General features: G+C 46.1%; 1 protein-coding gene across 4 annotated transcripts in view; it reads right to left on the bottom strand.

The window, feature by feature from the left end:
* The window catches only part of LOC142418312 (discoidin domain-containing receptor 2-like), a 63,587-nt gene that overhangs the window by 2,528 nt on the left and 43,086 nt on the right, over positions 1 to 17,973 (bottom strand). For all 4 annotated transcript variants that reach the window (XM_075519954.1, XM_075519952.1, XM_075519950.1 and 1 more), the window contains 10 exons: positions 16,380 to 16,566; positions 12,840 to 13,086; positions 11,727 to 11,819; positions 11,042 to 11,199; positions 10,614 to 10,809; positions 9,134 to 9,378; positions 6,395 to 6,516; positions 5,816 to 6,013; positions 2,786 to 3,020; positions 1,226 to 1,375 (listed from right to left, as the gene is read on the bottom strand). In XM_075519954.1, the coding sequence (XP_075376069.1) occupies positions 1,226 to 1,375; positions 2,786 to 3,020; positions 5,816 to 6,013; positions 6,395 to 6,516; positions 9,134 to 9,378; positions 10,614 to 10,809; positions 11,042 to 11,199; positions 11,727 to 11,819; positions 12,840 to 13,086; positions 16,380 to 16,566 (1,831 nt within the window). The remainder of the gene's footprint in view (positions 1 to 1,225; positions 1,376 to 2,785; positions 3,021 to 5,815; positions 6,014 to 6,394; positions 6,517 to 9,133; positions 9,379 to 10,613; positions 10,810 to 11,041; positions 11,200 to 11,726; positions 11,820 to 12,839; positions 13,087 to 16,379; positions 16,567 to 17,973) is intronic.

Raw genomic sequence — 17,973 nt, 5'->3', positions numbered from 1 at the left:
AGCTATTTCAGTGGGCTTTTCATAAAAGAATTGAACCCCTACTAAATTAAAACCAAAAGGACAGTTTCATTCTAGGTTTACAAGACACGGCCATCATGCAATGTTTGAAATCCATTAAGCGTGAATCTGGCAGTGAAGTCTGGATGGAACTTTGACGCCATCTCAAATGGCACTGTGGACACTTTGCCAACTTGTTTGATGAGCTGGTCACAAAACAATCCTTTGTCCCCCAGGAAACATGAATGCTTCAAAGAGATTCGTCTTCCAAGTGACAGCAAAACACAAACCAAAACCAAATTTACCACAATAAAATCCAAATACTTTCACTCACCGTAGACAACCCATGAGGCTTTCTAAGCATCGTGACAGCTTGTTAGCAGAGACAGAAAAAACACCTTTTAGAGCTTATCTAAAGCACAGCTTGGCAGAACTTTTTTCTTCCCCTCTCATTTCAATACACATCTTTTAGGCTCTTCACTAGATCATTAGTATTGGGGAGACAGTGAATAAAACCTCCCATTATTTTATTCCCTTTAATCCTTTAACTTGTTTGGTGCTAAAGGTGACTTTTGAGAGAACAGCAAACAACTGGCACTCCACTTTTTGGGGTACAGCGATCCTCAGTACTGAGGTGCTGGATCACCCTGCTCTATTTAGCATCATCACTGGTATCTATTGAAGGCAGCAGCAGTGGAGTGCACAGTCCTGCCTGGCAGTCAGTAAGAGAGGACAATGACATAGAAAAGCCCTTCAGCAACTAGAGATGGCCAAAGGCTTCTCGGCATGTGTGGAGATACTACGGGGAGTATCTAATCCCTGGGCACTAACAACTCCTCCTTCCCCACCTCAGTAAGTGCTTCCTCGTCTTTCAGAGAAAACGCTAGTGGGAGAGAGATCTGACACAGGAAAAGAGCAAAAGGATTGTGTAGGAGAGCCCAGAAAAGCTAAGTGGAACAGTGCATCATGGGCAGCTTGAAATAGAAATGGCTTATAGGAAGAAGCACTGGACCGAGCCAAGAGATTCTTCCAGTGGGACTCCAAGAGAGGAAAGCCAGTGCAATGAGCCTGGAAGAAGGGGAAGAGGCGCGGGACATGCTTGAAAAGATGAGTAATAGAAGCAGAGACTTCTGCAGATGATGTAAGGACAGCAGAAAGGCGCTGGGGAGATCCACTTGGATGTAACGAGGTCAAGTGAAGGAAGGCGAGGTCACATTTGCTTTCTTACCTGCCTGCCCTGGCTCCGGAAGAACTCTCCTGTGTTCTCGATGACTTGCTCATCTGAGAGGAGGCTGTACGGTTGCTCCTTACACAGTACGAACATCTCCCAGAGGGTGACCCCAAATGCCCAGACATCACTGGCTGTGGTGAACTTGCCCTGTGAACAGAAAGGATGTTGTAAACCCAGGTTGCTCACAGCACACATTCAGCAAAAACCATTTCAGTCTACGCTCCCTGCAGCTAAACACGAGGATGCAGAATTCGTACCTGGGAAAATGCTTTAAAAAAGAGACAGCAGAGCAGGTGACCTGCTCTTGGCAATGCACAAAGGGACTGAGGTAGGAGGGGTAGGAGCAGCATGTCTGCGGGACCCCCGGGACAGCTCTAAGAAAGGGCAGCTTTCACTGGGGCAAACCTCTTGAAACAGGGAGCAAGTCTCAGAGAAAGCCAGAGACTACCGTCCCCCCTGAGAAAGTCCGTATTTGTCTGCAGCAGTAGGAAAATGGACTGCAGCAGGGGGCGGATAGCTGCTGCCTACCTCCACCCGAAACACAGCAGTACAGCACAGAAAAGCTTTTGAACAGGAAGCAAAGCCCTCGGGGTGAAAGCAGAGCCAAAGCACACGCCAGACTTAGAGAAAGCCCAAGATAATTTTGATCTTTGCACATGTAAGAAGTCGGTTACAGTCTCGCTGTAACCAACTGTCCCTGTTTTCTGTCTTCGAAAAATGTGCCCAAACTGGCCGTGTTTGGAACAATGTGTTTCTGAAGAAGTAAAAAGAAGCTAAAGATTGCTCAGAAAATAACAGACAACAATCGGGGGCTGGAGGGCCTGCTTGGGCAGAAAACACCCAAGACCCGGATTGCCCAGGCTTATCTGGCAACCCTAGCAGTCTGTCAATGTTTGGAAGATGTTCACACAAGGCAGATGGGAGTGACTTATGGTTTAGATGCAGCTGTAACCAGGAAAACAGGGTGAATTTATAAAAGCTTAGGCCTATGAGCCTTTATAGCAGTGGTAATTACAGTTTTTCTGGGTACTCGGAGGGGGTGTTGTAAGAAAGTATAACCAGGCGATCTCACCGACTAGTCCGAGAAAGAAATACGGGGCTGAATATTAAGGAACTGCCTCCAGACTGGATATGTTTGGGCTGTTGAACAGTCTCCTAAGGGGAGACAGCAGGACCCTTAAACACAAAACAAAACTCCAACCTCAAAACCAGACTTGGCACTTGAAACTCATGAAGTTCCGTCCCTGTCCCTCTCAGCTTCACAGCTGGGGAAATAAGCACAGAAAGGCAATTTCCTTATGATTCCAGCAGGAATCCTGAATGCCAGGCACAGAACAGAATTATGCCCCAGATGATCTGGGCTGTATTTGCAAGGTCACGCTCCTTTTCCAGGATCTAAGTTATGTCCAACGCGACCTAATGGACATCTCACCCAGGGCCATCTGTAGCATACGTTTTGATGCTGTAAGGACCATTACACGTACACGTGTTACTATTTCAAGGGGCACAGTGAAAAATCAGAGGAGGGGAGAGGGAATGGTTTTGTGCAGTCCCTACCAGGAGGATGCTTTCCCAGGCCATCCAACGTATGGGCAGTACGGCTCTTCCCTGGATACGGTAGTAATCCCCACTGTAAAGATTCCTGCTCATGCCAAAGTCCGCAATCTTGATGGTGTAGTTGTTCCCCACCAGGCAGTTGCGAGTTGCCAGATCTCTGTGCACAAAATTCAGAGATGCTAAATACTTCATTCCAGAAGCAATCTGGGTGGCCATGTACAGCAGGTTGGAGTAGCTGCATTAAAAGAAAACAAAACAAAGACAAATCAGTAGAGTTCCCCACACTCAACTCTTCCTTGCATTTGATGTGTTACAGTGACCTGTCATTTTATTTTTTGCCACAACAGTGAAACTAAACTGTCTAGTTTCAGGGCACTAACACCCCCACCTGCCAGGCTAAGCCAAGTTCCTGAGCTGACTAACCAAGAACAGACAACAATTCAGGGCCCTTAGAATTTGACATCCCTTAGATTTTTTTTAATATCAAGCATCAATCTCAACATTTTCAATGAGTTTATGCATCAAAGCAGCAACTTTTTGCAGAGAGACATGGAAAATTAAGCTGTACAATCTCAGAATCTCATATATAAAAAGCTGCTTAGCTTGGTATTTCAAACACTGTCCCTATTGCATGCTTACATTAATGTAAGTATGTCGCTTAACATTAGAGAGAGCTTACTTTTTTTTTAAATATGTTTAATATTACTGACAATATAAATAGATGCATTTTCCATCTAATATAATTTTAATTCCCCCATTAGCAAAATGAAGGTAATATTAATAAAGTTGCATGACACAAAGGCAAAGTTTGGACCATCTGACTTTCAGCGTTCTTCACACACTGTTATTCTGTGATCCTCGGCTTGTTTCCCACAGTGCGTGCTCAAACGCTTCACACAAGCATTTGTCACAACAAATCCAATAAACTGGTCACAGTATTTCTCTGACAAAGCTCAGAAAAATAAAGTCTTGGTCTCCTTCTCTTTGGTGGCAATGAGAAAAGCACTACCATGTTATCTAAACTACAATAATGTAATGCATCTAATGATGATAGATCCAATCTGTCTGTTCTAATCAATAGCTAAGCTATCGCTACGGAGATTCAGAGGCAGCCCCTCGCCCCGGCAGAGCACTGGCAGGAGGGTCTGGGCACCACTTCCCTCCCAGCCTTTCAGCATGGCGAACACAACTCAGCTAGGTGACACAGCCCAGTCCCACGGTCGGCTCAATGTTTCTCCTGATCTGAGCGGACCTGTTGTGCCCCCAGAGAAGGAACTGGGCCACCCACTCGTACCTTGTTAACCTGGTTGTTGGCTTTTCTCATAGGAGCGGGCACAGCCTCCAGACCCAGCCTTCTCCCTGCTCAGCTCCAGTTGTCTCCCTGCCTGGGGCTCTTGCTCTTCCCATTCAAGAAGCCCCGTCTCCCCTGTCCCACCTGCACCCTGGCAGGGTCCCATCAGCAGCTATGGGTTGGCTCCCTGCCCCTCTGCTCAGCAAGCTCTGCAGGGCTTGATGCGTGTGGCTCTGCACAGAGGGGCAGGACGGGAGACACCTCTCAGCAGACTCATCTTCATGATTTGCTAGATAGCCAGAGAGACAGTAGGGACATGCATTTCAAATACCAAAGAGCCATAAGGACTTACAAATGTGTGACCTCTCTGCAGCGAAGGGCTGGTCACCACATTTGGTGCACCAAGTATCGAGCTTGAGAGATGGGTGAGATGGTTGGACCTTGCCCTGTCAATCAGACACCCACAGGCAGCGGCAGAGCCAAGCTGCACTCTTTGGCAGGGGAATTCATTTCACTCTCAGTAAACAACTCCTATATAGACAGATATCTGAGCTAGTCATACCGGCTTCCTTGAACGTGAACCTGTATCTGGCTGGAAGGGACAAAAGGAGAGGCTGAAGGATCAGCTGGAGAGAAAGAAAAACTAGAGGTAGAGCCAAGTAATGGAAACCAAGGAAGCCCGTGAGTGACAGTGCTGAAGTCAGATGAGAGGTGAGGAGGAGATAGAGAAGAAAGGACGGTTTGAGGCTTTGGCCAGGAAAAAGCGCCACAAGTCTAAAGGCGAAAGCTGTTTCAGAGGTGCAGAAAGGGCAGGAGACTGGAGAGGGCTGGAATATATTTCTACTCAGATGCAAACCCTCTCCCATCCTACAGTTCCTGGTGTGTCATGACTGCAGGGTGCCAGCGTAACACTCCCCGAGAGGATGACCGACCACTGCCAGCTACTGGCAGAAACACTGGTGTTGTCTCAACATGATAAGACCCAGCCATCTCCTGTCCAGTCCATCAACAGAACTGGGTCTGCCTAACTGCCTAGTTCTGGAACTATAAATAAATCTAATCCTTTGGGGAGGTACATGCCAAAGGCTAAGCAATGCAGCAACTTGTGAGCAGTGACGGTTTCCTTATCGAGCAGAGGATGTCAGTCCTATACACAACTCTCCTCTGAGGAAAGGATTTCTGCAATAGTAGAGATGCTTTTATGTTAGACTTAATCCTTCCATAGAGGAGGGAGATAAGTACCACCACTGACAGGAAATGGTTTTCTTTGCCAAATATTCTCCTTCTGTTGGCAGATGAAATCTTTCCTTAGTGAAGCTCCTCACTCAATTCCCCTCATGTAATAATTTTTAGACATCCAGAGAACATATGAACCTTCTTAAAAGCCTAAGAGACATTCTTGATTTTCATCCCAGAACTCTTGCTGTAATGCAACTGGCTTCCCATATTAATGAAATCTTTGATGCAAGCCCATTAACGTAAACAGATGGTCACATCAGTAAACAATACCTCTAAGATGGTCACCGTGACCAGAACAGCCCACAGTCAGGGACACTTCATGGGAACACAGACCTCCAGAGGCCTCAAGAACAACCTCCCACGCAAAGCAGGACTAGTGTCCACAGTATGTGCTGTGGCAATGGCCGGGCTGGAGGGAGGTCACTGCCTGGAAGGCACAGCAGATGACACTGGTAGCTCTGTATTGTTGATTCGTCCCAAAGACGGGCAGCTCCTCTTACCTGACGCAGGGAATATTGTTTGAAATGGCAAATTTGCTGTAGATCTCCCTCTGCGACAGGAACTGATTGAGGTCTCCATTTTCCATGTACTCTGTTATCATGCACAGTGGGTCATCACGCACACACACCCCCAGAAGCCGGATGATATTTGGGTTCTTCAGCCGTGACATGATCTTGATCTCCTTCAGGAAATCATTTCTTGTAAAACAGAAAACACAGGTTCGAATCCTAAACTATTCCTTTGTCTAAGGAAAGCAGAAGTGGCACGTAAGAAAATCTCGGTTCAGAGACATTTACACTTCTTCACACAGTAAGTTTGAAAGCTGGTTCTGCGCTTGTGTTCAACATTGGCCCCTTCCCCAGCAAACAGGCTTAACGCAGCATTTCAGTTTGACATTACGTCTATTCCTATCCCCAGCTCCCTGCTTGTGTCCTGTTTCTTACATGAACAGACAGAACATACACCAGAGACACATGACACACTTTTACAGAAGTCACTAGGGTTAACCTATTGTGAAACTGTTGCTTGGAGAGTATTTGCTTTCCTTCTCAGATGGTCGGCATTGCGAATGCGCTTACCTGGCTGTTTTGTTGACATCTGATCTCAGCATTTTCACTGCTACGAGAACCGGCTGGTGAGTGAATTCTGTAGGTGAGACTCCCAGGAATTCCAGCAGGCCATCAGCTTCACAAAGGTGCACCTGCAGGACAGAAGGCAGAGGCAACTATGACAGCACGCACAGGCAGAAAAACAGAGGAAAACAATGTCATATTGATGTCACCAGTTCGGTTACTGCTGGCAGAATGACCAAGTGAATGATCTAACGAAGGTGACACTGTTCTGATCAGAAATAGCCCATAGGTTGGCCCTAGATCCTGGACAAAACGTGTACATACACTATATAGCCCATGATGTAGGAATGCACGTGGATTGCAGCCTGTTATGTCCCCAGCGCACTGAATTTACTGCACATGTGCAGACTGGTGCAGTGGACTACTGGGGCTGTCCAGTTTACCCAGCAAGTACTGGAGATGTTCAGGAAGGCCACTGTGCTGGGAGTTGTCTGCTGCACTCTGCATGTGCATGCAAACAGCATGGCTGCAGCAGGTTTGGCATGTACAGCACATCACACCAGCTATACAAGTCCAGAACTGTCCTGCAGCCTGGCTTGAGTCACCGCTCAAACTTAACTGAGGAGCACCCAGGAATTACAGACAGCTATCCAAAGTCCTCTAATTCCAGAAAAAAAAAAAAGGGGAGAAGCGTGTGCGTGCGTGTGTGCATGTGCGCATGATGTGAGCACCTCACCTGTGAATATACCTAGAGATGAATACTCTGATGAGTCCACAGAATTCCAAGTTTCTTCAGATAGATAAATGAATAAAGACATAAAATTACTGCCAGGCTTGTATAAGAAGGGGTGACAAGACATTTCCTTAAGAAGTTATCAGAATGCATATTCAAATGGAGGACTGGGGAAGAGATGCTGGGGTGGGGAAAGTAGACAGACCCAAGTGTGTGGGATAGGAAAAAGGACTGGAGAAGGGGAGCAGACTGGATGTGTCAGTCAAAGACTTGCAGCAGTGAGGGGAATGTAATGGGAGCTTAATGAATTTTATATGAAGAAAGCACCAAGAACTTATGTGACAAGCATGGTGAGGAAAAAAAGGAGACAGCAGAGAAAATGGGACAAACAGAACAGAAACGAGTACAGAGATGCTGCTGCAGTTACATGGAGAATGAAATCTGCTGTGGTGAAAGTACAGTCTTGAGACTAGGAATAGGAAAGAGAGCCACGGTACTAAGCGCATGTATTACAAGCGCAGGTAATGCGTCACTGAGTCCTGGGAGTGGATGGTTAGGAGCAAGGAAGAAAAAAGATTGAAAGGGAAGAAAGCTCTGAGTGGAGAGGTGAAAAAAGCAATGAGCCATGTTGCCAGAAGCAAGACTGCACACTAAGCCAGAGCAGTGGAGCAGAGCATATGATGATGACCACCAGTTTGGTAAAGACTTAGGAGGTGAGAAGGAGAGACGGGAGAATGCGATGCAGCACATTTGCAAAAGTGAGGGAGAGCCTGTGATGTGAGGAAAGGAACAGCCTCTGAATCAATCTCCAAAGAAAATGGAGATGGGAGAGCCTGGCTGCTGCTGTTTGACAACACAAAGGAGGAGGAGGAGGAGGAGCAGGAGAAAGCTTTGACAGTTATTAGAAGGACAGGAATGAGATGGAAGGAGAAACCAGAAGCAAAACAATGAGGAAAAAAAGCCTCTCTGTTTCACTTTTGGAGCACAGCCCAAGACGTCAGGATCCAGGCAACAGCAGAAGGGGCTACATTGACAACCCGGTGAAGAGGCTGAGGATCTCAGCACCTTCCCAATACACAGAGTGATCCAGAAAGAAGTGAGGGGGACAGGGAAGGGGCTGGGGTAGGGAAGTGTGCTGTTAGAAGGGAGGAACTGTAAAGGTGGGCACATCACAAGGAAGAAGCAGTCAGTAAAGGGCTGTGCTTTGCCAAAATGTAGTACACAGGTAGCCTTTAAGGCTGCGAGTGAGCAAGAGCTGTGAAGAATAAGAGACAGGGGAAGAGTGGGAGCAGGAGAGAGGAAGACCTGCTCAGTATGGAACTAGGGATAGTGTAGAAATGAAGCAGGGAGAGAAGAAAAGGTGAGGTGAAAACATTCACAGCTTGAAAGGAGCTCAAGGAGTAAAGAGAAAGCTTGGCAGATGACAGATGCATGTATCATGCTGCCTGAGGTTTCTGACACAAACTGGGGCGTGAGCAAGCAGCAATGCTAGAGAATATGTGAGGGCACCACAGTGCTTGGGAAATGCCTGGCTTTGCTTGGGTCAGCGCGCAGAGCTCCACCAGAACCTCCACCTGTTAATATGAAAGCTGTTTTTACAGCTAGGATCAATCTGTCTTGGCTGGAGCCACTGCTAGAGTTTTCAAACTCACATGCCTAAAGGTGGGTGACAGCCATCACGTGTTTGAGATGTCCATGGAAGATTAAGAAACAGTCTGAACTCGCATCCCCAGGCCTTTTGTATAGGGTCATAAATGGGGATACAGGCAGCGAACAAAGAAAGTTCGCAAAGCTCATCTGTTGAGAAAGACTCATGTGGTACCTCACAGGTGCAGAATGAGGCTCTCTGAAGCCTATCATCAGCTTTCCCCAACAGCTGTACTAAATAAAATACTGGTATCCAGGTCCCTCAGCCCCCAAATATGAAGCAGTGCCAGAGAGGCAGCTCAGAAGTTTCATTGGGCCAGGCATCCCCTTTCTGTTGGAGGAAGTGTGGAAGAGAATGGCTGTACCTCTCCAAACTGCCCTTCTCCCAGCTTCTCTTTGAGTCGTAGCTGCTGCCGTGGGAATTCACCCACTGAGATGTCTTTCTTGGTAAGTGAATCCACAGTGAGGGCTGGGACTGCATACATGTTGTTGCCGGTCACACCTTGCAGGTGGACGATATCTGTTTCAGCGTAGTGAGGAACATTGTTCTGAAAGCCTTGGTGAGGAGTGGACTTGGTCAGGTCGGGCTCAGCATAGTCCCCACTGCACACTAAGGGGAAACCAAAGACAGGCGGAGTCAGACACACTCGCTCCCTTAAAACCAGTACGGCCTGGCTTCCACTCCTCTCGATCCTGCAGACCTCCGGGAATTCAGCCTAGCTGCACGCCTACCACCCTGTACCAAGGTACACCCAGATGGAAGACTCTCCTTTGCTTTAACTAGGGCTTAAACCAGAGAAAGCTGCGCTTCTCCAGACACCAGAACACCTGTGAGGTGCCAGTGAATTTGTATTAAACAGCTGCCTCCTGCCTCTCTATTCAGTTATGAGAGCTAAAATTCTTGCCCAGACATGGAGGCATGAGTCTAAAGTGATTTCCTGTTTCTGATTCATCCTAAATATGATCTCTTCCCCTTACCTGCCACAGGGATGTTGCTTGCAACGTCAAACTTGCTCTGAATTTGCTTCTGCAACAAGAACTGATCGGGGTCTCCATTTTCCATGTACTCTGTTAGCATGCTATGCTACCTCTTACAGCTTATTCACATAAATATCACGGCATAACTCTTTACAGTTTAACTCCCTGTATGGTCAGTATTACACAGAACTTTTGTTCTGCTTCAAATCCACGTCCTGACTCAATCCAAATCAGCCTCCCTGTGTAGTATAGTGCTGGATCTTAGCAACTTGTCTGTGCTTCAGGAATGCAGCACTGCCCTTCCATTCACTCATCAGTACTGCCATCACTGAGTACAAAACACTGTTGGAGATGTTCCCTTCTGCGTGTGTCCAAAAGCTCCCCAGGGGCTGGAAGCCAGAGCACCACTGACAATTCTCTGCTGCATTTCCCTCTGCTTTTCCTAAGGGAATTTCAAAGAGCCCTTGCTGCAGGAAAAGGTGCTAAAGGTTTTCTCCACCAGCCAGTCTGGCCAGCCTGGGAGTGCTGCAGGTAGCGACTCCGCTGCCAAGGGGCTGATGAGACAAACAACGTGCGAGTGCTGTGACTGCCAAAACCAGCTCCTAAAAGATGACCTGGCTGACGTATAAACACAGTCATCAAAGAGAACAATAAAAGGCCATCACCCTCTAGTGGGGCTGGTGCTCCATCTGCCAAAGTTACATGCTAAAAAGTTTCAGAGCTCTTGTCTTATGTCCCTGCGTTAGTACCGTATTGCATAGGAGTCAGAGAAGATTACTTAGACACTGAGAAGTGGCACATTTTAAAATCTGAGAGAAATAATAAAAGAATAAACACATAACTTCTGGAGGCTGACAATTACATTACCTGAATCCTCTGCACTTTGGGAGAGCTCTGGAAGCTTTTGGAGCAGCGTAGCTGGCTGGTGATATTCCAAATCCAGTGGGAAAGCACGTTCATAGGTGGGATTTGACTGGTGGATCTGGGTCTGGTTGTTGGCAATGGTGTAGCTGTAGAAGGAGAGGCGAACTGTGGCATCCTCCTCCAGGATTCGACGCGGGGCCTGGAAAAGAGAGAAAAAAAAATGCTGAGGCGATGCTCGGTTGTTAAGTAATGTATTGGCTGCAACCACAGCAATTTCCAGTAACATCTTGGATAGGGCTGGCATCCACCCCTGCTGTGAGAACAGAGTTTTAGCTACTCTATGGAGCTGGGGAAACCCTGTGATTTTGGAGCTCATTAGGGTTAATGCTTAGTATTGAACTTGTGTCTGCAAAACAGCCCCACTGTATTACCTTTTCCAACCTTTTTTGAACATATTGCTTCCAAAGAATAATGATTATAATCATCAGGAGCAGAAGAATAATAGCCACAAGGCAGCCCACAAGGATGGAGGTATTGGAGTCATCTGCTTTCTCTCCTATCCAGGTGCTGGTTACAGAAGATGTGGTTTCTGCAATCATAGATGAATGAAGAAGAATCTGGAGTTAACAAAGCACAGGTTATCATCTGTGCTGGCTAACTTCCTACACATCCCTTCCTACAGTCTGGTACAGAAAAGATCTTAGGCAGCTTCCTGAGCATTAACATTAGCTGTGTTCACATTTTATCTTATCAGATATTCTCATTTTGGAGGCTCGCAGCTAAGAATTGTGCAGAGGACTTCTGCAATCAAAGACTGCTCTTAGCATTGGAACAGATTCCTGTGACGGATCCATGTTAGAGCAGACAGTTTTCAGAGTTTCGCTCGCTGTACATATGCCTTCAGCTCACTTGCTCTGAGGCAGCCTCTGCCAGCTGAGGGAAGAAGAAACAGCTGAGGCTCCGAGGACTGCAAGATGCAGCCCTGTACTTGAGGGCAATAACCAGGCCATACCCAGATCTCCAGAAATGGAGGGAGAGACCACGTTAACTAGGATGTTACTGTGAAATCCCCCGACACTTGAGCCCTTGGCACGGCTAAGTGACAGAATTCCTTACCCCAGGTCCCCTCAGTAACGTTGCACTCTGTTTCCAGGAGATCTGTTGTGCTTGTGGCTACTGTAACAAAATTAGGATTCACGCTCTCCATGTCTGTGGAAGGGAAGGGAAGGTGTCAGTCCAACAACCTCCCTGCTCCTGCCAGCGGCCAGTGCAATCCCAACCACCACTCCTGTCTTCCCAAGCAGGGCTGGGCCGAGACCCATGCAGCAGGTCACAAACAGCATGGGCAGAGATACCTGCTCACTCAGCACTTCCCAGCACACCTCCAGGAATGAGCCTCTGCATGTACGTCCTGACCACAGCAAACCACCAGCATGTGCAGGATGCTTCCCTGTTCGGCCAGACACAGGGGACTGGGGCAAGAACTTCCCTTCTCCCCCCCCCATTTTAGCACGATTATAAGAATCACCATCCCAGGCTAGACCAAGACTCTGTCTAGTCCCACACATGACAGAAGGTAGCCAGGAGGGGCTGCTATCAGCAAGATAAGCAGCAAGCTGCAATCAGAGCACTCCTTCCCCAGGAATGTCTTTTCACTATAGCAGATTAGGGACCTTCGAGTAGGAAGCTATAGCCAGATCATTTCACTGTCAGTGCTGGTGGTTTTCTCCAAGACTCTTGTCCATTCCCTTCTAGACCCTTATAAAGCACCTCATGGCACTGACTTCTGTGTCATAGATAAGACTTGAGAAAGAAAAAAAAAAGTCAGTACTCTTATTTTTCGTAATCTGCTGACTTGATCATCATCTGTAGATATACTTAAATTATTCATAACAAAATACTTGGTAAAGAGAAGTAAAAATCAACCCCATAAGCAGCAGGCAACTGTCTCAAAAAGAAGAAATGCTCTATAGGCCAATTTTTGGTTGCCCTGGTTGTGCTTCTGCACACATGCATCAGTATCAGCCTGAAAAGAATCCACTGTACACTTGACCTTTCTGCCCCTGCATTGCCCTTACAACCCTCTCAGTGCTTCCACTACCTTCTCCTTCCTATCATGTAGCCCCACAGTGCCCTACACTCCTGTTAGCCTCACATGTCCTGCACCTCCACACCATCTCTTTTGCTCTCTGTGCTTTGCCAGATCCGCTTGACTGGAGGAATACCCACCTGACTGGAAGGAAATCTCGCTCATCATCATCCAGGTGTCAGCAAAGTAGAAGCGGCAAAGTATGGCTTTACCTACGCGCTGATTGAGGGGGACAGTCACAAACCTAGCGCTGGGGTTTTTGTCATCTAAGACTGTTGCCACCCCAACAGGTTCAGACTCCCAGTCTGCAATCAGGCGTGGTTTGAACAGACACTCCACCTTCTGGAAGATCTTCACCCCCTTGGAAAACATGTTGTTACAATGCACCTAGGAAGAAGAGAACAGATCAATCAGACAGGGGGAAGATCTACTGAAACCTAAATCAAGTCTCAGGGGTTTTCTGTTCATGAAGATTTTCTATTTGTAATATCTGCCTGTATGAATACTCTCAACGTAGAATGAGTGACTCGTTCCAGTATAGCTTCATCCACTTGTAGTGTGCAATGAGAACATTTGTGCAAAAAGTGATTCTGAAAGAGCTCTTAACTTTACATGCAAAAGCTACATTAATGGTCCAATTTTGGCAGGTTCTTCAAAAGGCCCATATAAAAATCCATCAAACAAACCCTGTACTAATCTAAAGCCTCACAGACCAATTCTCCTTGAACATATATCCTGAGGGGAAAGAAAAACCACATTGGGGCCCTAGCCTCTTTTAGAAAGCCTTCAGCATCTGCAGTCTAAGCTAATTTCTCAAAAAAAAAAAAAACCCAAAACCAAAAAAAAACAAAAACAAAAAACAAACAAACAAAAAAAACCCCAAGCTCAAGATATTCCCCTGACATACAGCAGCAGCTCTTCTGCTGTGGTTGCACCTTGAAGACAACTGAGGATCTAAGTTTTAAGAAAACCATCATGTGCTGCAATGGCACCGCTGGTTTAGCTAATGACGCTGGAATTTAAACTGCAATCACTATGCTGCCAAGCTAACATCTCACTAAAACAAAGGCATCCTCTCTCATCTCCAAGTTACAGCTCCACGTAGTCTGCGTTCAGACTAAGTGGTTCACAAACTGCTTTCAGGCTGACTTCACACCTTTGTATTTGGGAGGTTTGTTTTACCCTCCCAAGAGCTGGTAGCAACTTTCCCCCTTCCTGCTCTTGGGCTGCACCCAAACCAAGAGGCTTCAGCATAAAAGCGACTTCATCTTCCTGGGTTGCGGCACTGCAGACCCATCAACACCAAACACCTGGCCCTCTCCCAGGCCTCCAGCACTGCCAAGGAAGCAGGCTTTGCAAAGGGGGACAAGGCTTGTAAGGATCCTTTATGCTGTTCAACTGTCTGTCTTCAATGCAAATCTCACCCTGCAGCTTTTTAAACAAACAAACATGACAGTTTAAGTTCTGCCATACAGTCCTGAAGATCTGGACCACATTATCTTGGCACTGTGGCTAGTGACCAGGAACCAGAAGGAATACTTAAGGTGACCCTTAAAGTCTTCGGTATCCCTCAGTCTACTCCTTTTTCACAGCCATGGTGGTCTGACCTTCCCTAGTGACTCTAGAAATTATTTCCTAATGACTGTGGAGTATTAGCAACTGTGACAGCAACCGTTTCCAAACTAAGTGCAGCTTTGAACCTTATTAATTGCTTGGCCTCTGCAAGGTCTTACAGTGAATAGCAGTGAAGCAGTAATGAGGACACCAGGCCTGATGAGCAGTAAAAAGACAAAAGAAGGGTATTTGCATATAATTAGGAACAGATGAAGCTTAGACAACATTATTCAATAAGGAGATATAGTCATCCATAACAAGGCCGGAAAGCCTGACGCCTGCACTATACAATTTGTGCCATATTTGGACAGGAGTTGGATGCGTTCACATCTTGGACTGATACAGAGACACTTTCTATTCCAAACACTGCCTACTAATGTCCAATTTTATAATATGCAAGTAATGCAGTTGCAATATTTGTTAACGTTTATTTTTAATACTTTCTGGGATACTGGGGAAACTCAGAAAACTGGAATAAAGCTAACAGGTATGAAGATACAAAAAAGTATTTACAGATCACCTAGCCTGTACAAAATAAATGCAAAGCTGAAACAGGCAACATTCAATAAAGAATGAAGAATAATTTATGCTAATCGATACAGCTTTATAATGAAATACTAGATAAAGTAGCTATTTTTATGAGCTTACGTGTTTGGCTGATCAGGATGGCTGTGTTTACCTGACAGATTTTTGTAAGGCGTTTGATTTACTCATTATAACATCTGACTCCAATTAGCATAGTATGAACTCATGAATTATATTAATTTGATTAAAAAATTTCAACTAGAAAGTCTTACAAATTTTAAGGCACAACTCATTCTTCTGTAGGTGTTTTTCTAGCAGGAATGTCTTCCTAGCTCAAGGTTATTTGCTACCTTTTTCAGTGATCTGAAAAAGACAGCAGAATCACTAGCAATAAAATAAACTAAATGGGGGAAAAAATAAATCAAAGTTTCCTCAAATAATCTGAACAGAACAGGTTTTCGGGACTGACTCATTTCAGGGTAGTGAACTCAGGAACAAAATGTAGGCGGTGCTTTCTACACTGGACTTTTATCCTGGACACTAATAACTTTGAACTGACTCTTAGCATGATACCAAAGTCTTAATGAACACTGGCTCCCTATCTGTTGGCTAGGATGACTAATATGATCACAAGATTCATAAATGAAGAAGAATTGTCCAAAAGCAGGAAATTGGTACCGTTCTTTTATGCAGTTTGATGGAAAGCCTGCATCCAGTTCCAGTTTCTATACCCCCAAAGAGTACTGGCAAAGAAAGAAAGGATTGGAAGATAGCTACAAAAATGACCCTGGATCTCACAGGGAAGGCATAGAGAAGTTCAGCCAACTTAGTTTACTGAAGCAAAGATTAAGAGAGTGGTTTAATCACAGTGTAGAAGCAGGAAAAATTGTGAGAAGGCAGGACTCTTATTTTTGCCAGTGAAAGCAGGCTAAGAGCCAATGGTTGCAAGTTAAAAATAGACAAAATAAAACTAGGCTAAGTAACCACCAAAACAATTTACTTAAGGATGTGGTGGGTCCTCCTTCATTTGAAACCTCTACAAGAAAAGCCACCAATCCTTTTTAAAAGATTCTGCTGTTTACTACGGACTCAAAAAGTTCAGCTCATCCTTTTCCTGTGTGTTTAAGTAATTTCCCACAGCACAAGCACAGATTGAGGCGTCCAAAGAAATTTTTGGTCAAAATGGAAGCCCAACCACATTCCTTTAACTCAAGGGTCAGGCGAGCCCTAGACAGTAAGTAGCCTACATCCTAAATTCATCTCAGTTGCCAACAGGGGCTGCCTAACCACTGCTTCAGGTGTCTGCTTTTTATTCCTTTAAACCAAATACTGAAAGGAGTGTGTCTGAGCTCTGGAAAGACAAGTGCTCTCCTGCTTCACCTTTCTACATTGGCAACCTCCAGACATCTCCTGCTAAAATCCTGCCTCTGGTGGGCACCTCATATCCTCTTGGCTTTGGGAAGAGGACCCAAAGGGGTAATCTGGAAGCACCCAGACCCAAAGCTTGTCCCAGGCTGCTGGAGAGGGACAATGCGGACTACCTTCATGGAGGTGAAGTTGCGCGGTCGGTCAAACTGGAACTCCATTTCAACAGAGCCCGTGCTGAAGCTCTCGTTCTTCCAGCCGACATAGTCATAGCCTGGCCACACACGGTACTGGTGGCTCTGTGTGAAATCATCCAGTCCTAGCACACCGTCCGTCAGCTGGCCCAGACCGCCGTACAAGTGCCTAGCAAGAAAGAGCCAACAGTTAGGTAGAATACCAGCCAGGAGAGCTCAAACGTGAAAGCACATGGGTCCTTCAACTGGTACCAGGAAAACTTTAGTTTATTCACTCTTAACCCATCCTGGACAAGAACTCATTCCCTGTTCTTATGCAACATCACCTTTATTTTGTTCAGGCTGGGCTTTTAAAACCTTTCCCTGCTTGGGAAAATGCAGAAGTTTTCGCATTGATATCAAGCACTGACAGCAAAGCCAAGCTACGAGCAGAGTCTCTTGAGAATGAAAACTGAGACTATGGAAAAATGACACTGTACGCTCTCCAAATAGAGAGCTTTAATTGCAGCGTTTCACCATGGAGCTGCATGGGAGGAACACTGCTCCATCCTGCCCTGGGGGAACCAGTGGGGAAAGTTTTGCAGGCAGGCACAGAAAAGCAGGAAAGAGAGCAGTGAGACCATGGGCAGCTCACCCAGCCACAGCCAGTTCTAACTGGGATTGTTTCTGGCATTCCTCCTTGTGCAAGAGAGCATTATCGGCTCTGCTTCCAAGGCTGATCAGACTCTTTGCCCAGGACCCTGCCTCATCCCACTATCCAAGAGTGCAGAGCCCACTATACAGTTTTCCAGCGCTGTCCCAGAGTAGAAGATGCCAGATGTGGTACACTCCTGACCCGCCTGCCTTCTGGGAGCTATCCCTGCCATGTCCCCTGTCCCACAGCAGGGAAAGTGCAAACAGTTCAGCTCTCTTAGTGCCTGATCTTGCTCCCTGGACCTGTTTCATTCAGCTACCTCTACACAGTCTTTGTCACCCAGGCTGGGCTGCTGCTACATACACTGAAGGTCCTCAAGTCCATTCAAGGTGAGCCCTCCTGTCACTAGGATTTGCACAGGTATGCATGCCTTTGAGCTCCAAAACAGGATTAGCAGCTGGAAGAGGCAGACTCCTGCTTCCAGGCCAGTCAGGCACATGGCCTAGAGGTTAAGTAGTTTGAAAGACTCCTTGCCTAGCACGTTGTAGCTCCCTACACTCCCCAGCAAACCCAGCTTCCTAAGTTAGTGCTGGACAGCTAAGTGCAACACCTACATCTTTCTGCACATATGCTCCCCCCCCCCTTTTTTTTTTAAATATCCAATCCCTACTGTATCAATGCAGCTTGAAAACATCAGATATTAATATATAAAGACATTGTTACCCGATATCTTGCAACATCCTACAAGCATGAAGAATGTACTTTCCAACCCCTTATTTTAACCTCCAGCATGATAAAACACAAATACATTTACAAAAATCACCTCTAAGCATAAAAAAAAAATTATAGGCAACAGTAAAAATTTTCAGGAAGTTAATGACAACTGAAACGGGACATATAATAAAAGCACCTTAAGTCAATGGATGACACCAGGTCACTGAA

This window comes from Mycteria americana, chromosome 17 (genome assembly GCF_035582795.1).
Source record: "Mycteria americana isolate JAX WOST 10 ecotype Jacksonville Zoo and Gardens chromosome 17, USCA_MyAme_1.0, whole genome shotgun sequence".
In the NCBI taxonomy this organism is placed as follows: Eukaryota; Metazoa; Chordata; class Aves; order Ciconiiformes; family Ciconiidae; genus Mycteria; species Mycteria americana.
Note: the sequence above shows the minus strand (reverse complement) of the source record. Positions and strands in the feature narration are given on the sequence as shown.